The sequence below is a fragment of the Engraulis encrasicolus genome, chromosome 3, assembly GCF_034702125.1.
Source record: "Engraulis encrasicolus isolate BLACKSEA-1 chromosome 3, IST_EnEncr_1.0, whole genome shotgun sequence".
Lineage (NCBI taxonomy): Eukaryota > Metazoa > Chordata > Actinopteri > Clupeiformes > Engraulidae > Engraulis > Engraulis encrasicolus.
Genome location: NC_085859.1, coordinates 7766243 through 7775609, shown reverse-complemented (window position 1 = coordinate 7775609; position 9367 = coordinate 7766243). Strand labels below are relative to the sequence as shown.

Below are 9367 nucleotides of genomic sequence, written 5' to 3'. Positions count from 1 at the left end.
CGTGGTTTTAAATTCAAAGTTAAAGTTCAGTGTTGGATCTCAATGGACTGCCGAGGTTTTCACATGGTTGATCTGAAAATCCATGCTCCATAGTTTCTTTGTAGCCACAACTGATGAACTTGGCGGAGACTCATCCCCCCATTTAGCATATATCACGCCTATGTTGGGCTACGCGCTGTTTTTCTGAGTTAAGCGCGAGGGGTGTGGCGACGTTCCAGAGGGGAGAATACGCACAAGATAAGACCGCGTAAAATGTGCGCGCGTAAAACCGACTTAAGTGGAGACGGGAGAATTCCGCCCTTAGTGTGTCTGAAAGAGGAGCTGGAAAAGTGCATCCAGGAGTGATTCACTGTATGTGTGTGTGTGTGTGTGTGTGTGTGTGTGTGTGTGTGTGTGTGTGTGTGTGTGTGTGTGTGTGTGTGTGTGTGTGTGTGTGTGTGTGTGTGTGTGTGTGTGTGTGTGTGCGCGCGTGTGTCTACAACTCACACTTCCTGAAGTCCTCTCTGGTAACTGGTTCAGCAGTAAGAGCCTGGCCATCAGACACTGAGACAGAAAACATCACATTGGTCTAAACATGAACACAATATGCTCCACATTCAATCAGAGCAGTGGAGATCACATGACACAAAGTGACACACACACACACACACACACACACACACACACACACACACACACGCGCGCGCGCGCGCGCGCGCGCACGCACGCACGCACACACACACACACACACACACACACACACACACACACACACACACACACACACACACACACACACACACACACACACACACACACACACACACACACACACACACACACACACACACACAATCCTCATCCCCATCTCCGTAGTTAGGGCAGCATCTCCTGTGAAACAGACAGGTAAAGACATCAGGGCAGCATCTCCTGTGAAACAGACAGGTAAAGATGGGGGTGCACTCTGTAGGTCCCTTTGTGGAGTGTGGATTGATTACTGCCAGGGCTGCTGACAGCTTTTGCTGGGCCCAGGACAAAGTAATCTGAAAGGACCCCTGCCCAACACATACAATGTAATGGGGACCCAATTCTGGGCCCCCTATCTCCCAGGGCCCGGGACAACATATCATAACATAACATAGCATACAGCATACTGTATCATAACATATCATAACACAACATATCATACAGCATACTGTATCACAACATATCATAACATACAGTATAACATACCAACATTTACCCTACCACAGCATACTGTATGCATATTTACTCATTGTTTGTGAATGACTTCTAACTTGTGTGTGGTAGTAAGCACGCGACAACCTCATGTCGTCAGCACAAACATTCAACGTTGTTGTCATTGTTTTGAAAGCTGTAATTGCTATGAAGGGCCAGTAGATTACTTTTTAGTTTCTCACCCTCACAACAGATTCAATACCTAACCAAAATGCAGGCTAGAGTGAACGTGGAGCGGTCTAGACTATTAAAAATAAACAAAAACAAAAAACTTGGAAAGATTCTAGGAAAAAAATCTTGGTGATCAGCGGATCATGATTTTGGTTATTGGTAATCAGCTATCAGGCCCAAAAGAGCTGATCAGAGCATCTCTACAAACGTAGTTGTAGTTTGAAGGCTGTGGAGGCTGTTAGAGGTCCTCAGTAATGACTTACTGTCTGGTGGAATGGCCTCTTTGCTGCTTGTTCTTCTGACTGGGAGTTCAGGATCAGGATCTGCAGACCAACAGACACACACATTCACCCACATGCATCTTACATCCAATGACATTTGAGATCTGGGACATACTGTTATTGTACACCAGAGGTGTCAAACGTAAAAATAAAAGTAAAAAAAAGAAACACAGTTTCCTTGCCACACAAGTAACTTATCTGTGTTAACAGTAGACCTGTGTACTTGTCTTACCCAGGTCCATCCCAAGGCATAAGCGAAGTAAGCAGAGGCTGTTAGAGGTCCTCAGTAATGACTTACTGTCTGGTGGAATGGCCTGCTTGCTGCTTGTTCTTCTGACTGGGAGTTCAGGATCAGTATCTGCAGACCAACACAGACACACATTCACCCACATGCATCTCACATCCAATGACATTTGAGATCTGGGCCATACTGTTATTGTACACACACACACACACACCTACAGTACACATACACGGACACACACACACACATCCACACGGGCGCGTGCGCACAGACACACATACACATGTGTGCTTGCGAGCGTGTGCGTGTAAGTGTGTGTGTGTGTGTGTGTGTGTGTGTGTGTGTGTGTGTGTGTGTGTGTGTGTGTGTGTGTGTGTGTGTGTGTGTGTGTGTGTGTGTTGTATACTCACACTGAATGCTCTGGATGATCTGGACATGTGTGATGGCTTCAAGATAAAAAAGAATAAAATGTTAGATAATACGTTGGACACTTGTCACTTTGAAAAGCTTATTGAAGATGCGTGTTGAAGATGTCAAACCTGCTGCAGATATCTTGACTATTTCCTGCTTGAAGACTGACTCTAGTTTCTCCTCCAGCTGCGTCTTCAGTGCAGACACAGATTTCTTCAGGGGCTCCAAGGAGAAGCTTTGGCTGATGGTCACGCTGGTTGAAATTGTGCTGTAAGGCCTCCCAGTGATGGACACAATATTCTGCACGGAGAAAGACCTACTGTTAGACCTATTGTACTGACATGAGCCCTTGGTCAGCATCAGCACTGTGTTTAGATATGTTATGAATGCTCTAAACTTTAGAGTCGAACATAATGTTGTCTACCTTGAGGAAATGAATGGAATCCTGTGTCAGTGAAAGCTGCTTCATCTCAGCATCTGTCCTCTTCAGCTCAGCAATCTCCTGCTCCAGTCGCTTCAGGAGTCCTTCAGCTCGACTCACCTCAGCCTTCTCCTGAGCTCTGATCAGCTCTGTCACCTCAGAGCGCCTTCTCTCAATGGAGCGGATCAGCTCAGTAAACATCCTCTCACTCTCCTCCACTGCTGTCTGTGCACCAGACTGATAGGAGACACAGACACAGACACAGACACAGACACACACACACACACACACACACACACACACACACACACACACACACACACACACACACACACAAACACAGGTCAAGAGCTGTGGTGATATTACAATTTTTCTTGATTGGTTTGGCTAATTTCTCAAAACTGAGATGACATTCTCAAAACAACACGGACAAATCTCCAAACCAACTTACAATTTCCCACAACAGAATGGCATTTTTCATTGCTTTCATCAAATTTCAAATGCTTTGTACATGTCTCAAATGTTTAGTACATCTCGGCAGATGGCTATATACAAGTACCCTACAGTTGACACATTGAGCATACATTTAGCACATTTTCCAAATAAATTGACCTGTCTTATCTAAACGAATTAGACAATTCTCAGTCTAATGGTTGCCCTCTCCAAAACATATCCGCATGATTTCATTGTGTGAGTCATCATATGCAGTCAAGGACATAATATTTTAAGAATTTCTTTACTGTAAACGGTAAATTCATGACAGTGTTCAACAGGCCAGATGGTATTGTAACTTTACTAGTTTGTAGAAAATAATTTTACAACCGTGAATACTACAGTTTTCTCTGTTATTTGGCTAATTTCTTGACATTTTTTCAAACGGCATTCTGTGGAAGGAATTTAGTTTCGACACACGGGTAAACTGTTTTTGGAGTGATATGAGCAAGTGATGAGGATCCATGGCGTTATGCTGAACCATCCAGTTTATTTTGACAGAATGACTAAATGAATGCAAATGAGCCAAACCAATTAAGAAGGATATATGCCATTTTTATGGTACTGACTATTTATGTGGGAGAAGGTTTAGTGCTGATGCAAGAATGAGCTGTTTTGGGAGGTATATGACATTTTGCTAGTTATCTGAACTGTTGTGCAGAAGTGTAAGAATATTTAGCCAAATGACCCAAAATTTATAGAAATGTCATCTGGGTTTCAAGAAATTAGCCAAACCAATCGAGAAAAACTGTAACATTTAAACTGAATCTTGGGCCTGGGATAAGCTTGCTGCAGAGCCTGCGTGTGTGTGTACATGTTGCCATGCACATTTCAAGTCAATTCTGCATATAGGACACTTGGCACAAGGTATACAGATGCATGCATACCGTGCTATATTGACAAAATCTTCCGAACTTCCTATCCACCACATTTTTTTTTACTTGCGAGTGGTCTAGTCTTGATGCACAGCCGTAAACTGCCACTATGCCCTGAATCTGGCAAACCAATCACATCGCAGAGCGCAACGCACAACGCACAACGCACAACGCAGAGATGTATTTTTAATCAAAGCAGACGGGGTTTTGAGGGAGTGGGGACAAAGCTCGGGATGCTGGGACTGCACAACAACAAGAAAGATGGTGCTGATTGGTCAGAGCGTCGGCCTATAGGCACAGGCGCGGTTTGACAGACAACGGGTTGTTGTCATCAACAATCTTCGGATGTATCGTTCATCGGGGCCAGACGAAATTAAACAGCAATCTCACACTAAGTCTTGTTTATCAGGCTAGTACAATGGTGGAAAATACGTATGAATGTATGTAACCCCTGTTGGCAACCTGTGCCCTATCCCTCCAATATCATGCATATTGCTCAATTATGTTATAGGCCTACATACAATATTGTTTTTTTTATCTCATAGGCAAATAAAATAGTGCATGTGCAATGTAAAAAAGTGGGTAACACTTTACAATAAGGTTACGTGAGTAATGACGGAATAATGTCTGAAGTAATGACTGATTAATAGTGAATAAACATGTGATTCATGCATGCAGTAATGTCTACTCCATTAGTAGTCATGAATGACTCATGATTAGAGTAATAATGATTCACTATGAAGTAATAGTGGTACATCAAGGATTAATTAAGAGTGTGAGTTCCAAATGTTAATAAATCATGTGTTAACATTGCGGAAAAAGATCATACCATATTTTTCATTTTTATTACTCTAATCATTATTAATTAATTAATTAATCATTATCATCATTATTCCGTCATTACTCACGTAACCTTATTGTAAAGTGTTACCAAAAAGTGTATGTACAAACTTTTAGTGATGATGTGAGATCTATTTCTGATATATTGCCCAAGGGACACCTCATACGCTAATACTATTAACGGCACAAATACACCAAGCGCAACTTGAGCGATTCCAGCGACAGAAGTAATTGACTTTGTATTGAGTCGCTAACGAGAGAACAGAAGTAATTGACTTTGTATTGAGTCGCTAACGAGATAAGAGACAAAAACGATTTGGGCGACTATAGCGATATGAGCAACTTGAACGAAAGTTTGTAGTTGAACTTGAGTGAATATTAGGCAAATGAGCTATGATACGGTTCGGCACAGCCGCCACAGCCAATGTCGAAATGCTTGCATTCTGCTTTTAACGGACATACTCTGTCGCTTCCATGTATTACGGTCCGGTGTATTTGACTGGTTAGGCTTAAGTATACTACCTTAGACTTTTTGGGATACGCTTCCCAGTGCGTTCTGGGGAAAGTATGTGCAGTTGTGTGAGTAATTTAAGTCTCATAGCAAGAATATGCTGGGCCTTAATCCTAGCAAGCAATGTCCATGTAAGGTAGTGAGCAGTGGTGTGTAGTGTGCACAGACATGCTTTAGCACCACTTCGTCTCTATCTGTGCATGCCTATTAGACAGGTCATTTGTTTTAGTTTAGTCAACCTTTGTAAACATGTATTTAAGGAAATAGGACAGAATAGTGCTGAAAGTAGTTAATCTTTCATGAATATCACCTTATAGTACAATGTAATAATGCATGAAAACAAGTCATTTTGGAAAATGGCGGCCATATTGAATTCTGAGTAAAAATTGACGTGGCCCCATGTTTTAATTTCTTCCAATAGGGCTTCTGGTCAGTAATCCACAGAGAAAAGTGCGGTAGGACGAAAGGCCTAATTTTCCCAGCTGATGACCTGTCTATATGGTTGTGAGGGGGCAAATTCGTAACATTAGACACTTTGGCAATCAGCATTATAGTGTCAGTGATTGTGTCACAGTTCATCACAACCAAAGAAATTCGAACAGAAGAACAATCTCTCGGGGGGGGAATGCATTGGCCAAGGTGTAGTACGGGGGCGTTGCCTGAGGACACGAGTGGATGGAAAATTAACTCCCTTGCGCATGGTCATTGGTCAGTGGGTGCAATGGATACAATTTTCGTACTCCCTTGCGCAGGGTCAGTGGGGGCGACACCATGATGGATAATTTGTGGCCAAATTAACTGCAGCTGTTGGTCAGCAGTAATTGCTGAGGGTAATTAAGGACAGCTGACAAACATTCACGCTGTCCTATGACCTGTTCCACACTCCGACCCTCGCGGAAGTGGCATTGCATGCTTCCAATACTGACCGTAGAAGAAGAATAAAATTTCCGTACTCCCCTCGCCATCATTTCGTACTACGCTGTTATGACGTAAGTAAGCCCTCCTATCTATCTATCTCTCCTTGATCACAACTATCTCACTGCATAGACAGAAATCTACTGCAGATTGTCTTCTCCTCTGGTCAGTTCTCACCTTGAGAGTCTCCACAGCCTTCCTCAGCTCCTGCAGCTCCTTCTCCTTCAACTGGATTATCTGCTGGCATCTCCTCTGGCTCTGCCCCAACCCCTCCTGGAACATCCGGGAACAATGAGAAACACTTGCAATATCCAGCGGTGCATTAAAATGTAGTGATCTACCGATATCCATCTTTTTAAACATAAATGTACTGTGCGTCTTCTTTGTAATCCAAGTCCAGTATATTTAGATGAATGGGAGCGGGCAGGAGCGGGAATAAAAACGAACGGGTGTGGGTGTAAAAAAAAACGTTAACTCCCATGTCTTCTTTGTAATCTAAGTCCTGTATATTGAGACTTTCTACAGGGCCAGATAGTGTGTCTGAGATGATGAAACTAGATTAATTTGGTCCTGCCGTGGCTCTAACGGTAGGGCACTGGGCTGCTACACTGGTGACCCGGGTTCCATTCCAGCCCAGGTCCCAAGCCAATCCTTCCACATCTCTCCCTCCACATTCATTCCCTGTCACTCCTTCACTGTTCTATCATAAATGAAGTAAAAAAGACCACAAAAAATCCTAAAAAAAAGAAACTAAATTATTTCTTCACCCAAAGCTCCTGCTGTGCATTCTGACGGTCATTTCACCCTTACATTATTTAAGGAACATTTTAAATGTAAAAGAAAACAACCTTTTTGTGTTTTTCTAATACACATTATGCATGACCCAAGCTGCCTCTGAACCTGTACATGACACGGTATACTGTATGGCAGGTCAGAGGTTGCACTGCAGTTGGCCTGTAAATGATTTACAGAATGAGACATTGGACCTTTTATCTAAGATACACTGTCTACCGGAATGAGGAAAAAGTGCCTCCGTATTAAATATGGTACATTACATTTAGTAAAGCTGAGCATAGAAAAGGTAAATCTGCCCATAAATTATGAAAATTACTGTGAGGCCACAACTTACCTTTTTATGACTCCACTCTGCTGTAGCCGTGATCGTGTCGTGGCCTTTATGATCGTCCATCGTACACAGATAGCAGATGCAACTCTGGTCAGTGCGGCAGAATATTTCAAAAACCTTTTTATGACGGGGACAGATTCTCTCCTGTAGCTGGCCCGTGGCAACGATCATGGTGTGTGGTCTACCTGGATTAACTTCATTGTGAACGTTCAAATGAGTGTCACAGTAGGATAACAAACAGTCCAGACAGGACTTGACAGCTTTGAGTTTTCTCTCGGTGCAGACGTCGCATGCCACATCTCCAGGTCCAGCATAACAGCGAGCAGGAGCAGCAGCTTGGATGCTGGTCTTCCTGAACTTCTCCACCATTTCAGCAATCAGAGGATTTTTGCGGAGAACAGGCCTGGAGTTGAAGGTGTCTTTGCAAAGGGGGCAGCCGTATTCTCCTTTCCCATCCTCTTGATCCCAGCAGCCATTTATGCACCTCATACAGAAATTATGTCCACAGAGAATAGTCACTGGATCCCTCAACAAGTCCAGACAGACTGGACAAGTGAAGGAATCCTCCTCCTGAGAAGACACTGACGCCATTTTGTAAATCTTCCAAACAGCAACTTCACACACCGAGAAGTAGCAGCAGAGTGACAGCTGACTTCCTCAGAACACTGAGGAGGAGCCCAGGGAGGGTGGGGTTGGGAATTGGCCAATCAGGATCATTCTTATTATCAGGGAGTGTAAAGGTAGGACCAGGTAGAATGAATGTGGGTGTGGTCAGGTGTCTGTTCCTGCTTGTTAGAGGACGACGAGACAGTACATGTAAAACTGGTTAGATGAGTCATTTCAGTCATGGAGAAAGACACAGAAATATTTTGAGGGCATAACTTTGTCATGCTCTACTGTACAGTACATTTGGCCATGTGAATTAAACACAGTACATTTGGCAGTGAGAATTAAAGACAGTACATTTGGCAGTGTGAATTAAAGACAGTACATTTGGCAGTGTGAATTAAACACAGTACAATTGGCAGAGTGAATTCAGCACTGAGAGATCAGGACCAAACACACTCATGTTAACTCACTGTTAACTTCGACTCTGAATATTCATTCAACACTTTGAGTGAAGTTTAACATCCTTCAATAGACTGCATTTGAAGAGTTCAGATGGAGATCCTCTAAAAGCCATAACAAATGTACAATTTCATTGTTCAACACCATTGTTTTCACCAATTTATCACAATCAAAATGCCAATTAAATGTTATTACTAAGTGGCCCACAGCAAGTCAAGCCCAAACAAGATTAGATGGACTTTTTGGAGTTTACTGAATTTAAAGAGTTTTGGTAAACACAGCACAAATGCAGTTTGTGTGTTTTGCATCTGAAGTCTTCATTTGGTTCCTTCTGCAGTGTTAAATTAACACTGTGAAGTGTTCTGTGCAGCTGATCATGTGACTTGAGGACTCCTGCTGCTGCCACAGGAAGTGGAGTAGTCTTCTGGTCATGTGACTATGATGTGCAAAAAACAACTAATGGATTAACACTTAGAGAGTCAAATTCAACACTCTTCATTGGACAATGGAGAGTCCATTGAATATAACACCTAGAGAGTCAAATTCAACACTGGAGTAATCTTCTTGTAGTGTGACTATGATGTGCATACACCAACCATTGAATATAATACTTCAAGAGTCAAATTCAACATAAAACACTTCAAGAGTCAAATTCAACACTCTCCATTGAGTGCACCGCAAGATGAGGGTGCTGTGGAGAGAGTTCCCATAGCTCAGTCAGGACCTCTAGTGGACATGTAATGCAACAACAGGCACCTTACCTGAAACCACATTGGCATGTGAATGCATGTGCA

At 42.8% G+C, this 9367-nt stretch overlaps 1 protein-coding gene across 1 annotated transcript; it reads right to left on the bottom strand.

The window, feature by feature from the left end:
- Nucleotides 1–475: 475 nt before the first annotated feature.
- LOC134446499 (E3 ubiquitin-protein ligase TRIM47-like) lies at nucleotides 476–8096 on the bottom strand. Its single transcript, XM_063195867.1, has 7 exons — nucleotides 7509–8096; nucleotides 6557–6652; nucleotides 2750–2983; nucleotides 2454–2625; nucleotides 2325–2360; nucleotides 1653–1712; nucleotides 476–543 (listed from the first exon to the last, which is right to left on the bottom strand). The coding sequence occupies exons 1-7, from the start codon at nucleotides 8094–8096 to the stop codon at nucleotides 476–478; spliced, it is 1254 nt and encodes a 417-aa protein (XP_063051937.1).
- Nucleotides 8097–9367: the final 1271 nt, after the last annotated feature.

Bases quoted from the DNA above. Each gene is read 5' to 3' on its own strand.
- LOC134446499 (XM_063195867.1), bottom strand. From the start codon at position 8,096: ATGGCGTCAGTGTCTTCTCAGGAGGAGGATTCCTTCACTTGTCCAGTC. The intron at 2,361-2,453 runs GTTTGACATCTT...TTTATCTTGAAG, and splicing joins AGTCAAGATATCTGCAGCAG to CCATCACACATGTCCAGATC. The intron at 1,713-2,324 runs GTGAGTATACAA...GTTGGTCTGCAG, and splicing joins GATCATCCAGAGCATTCAGT to ATCCTGATCCTGAACTCCCA.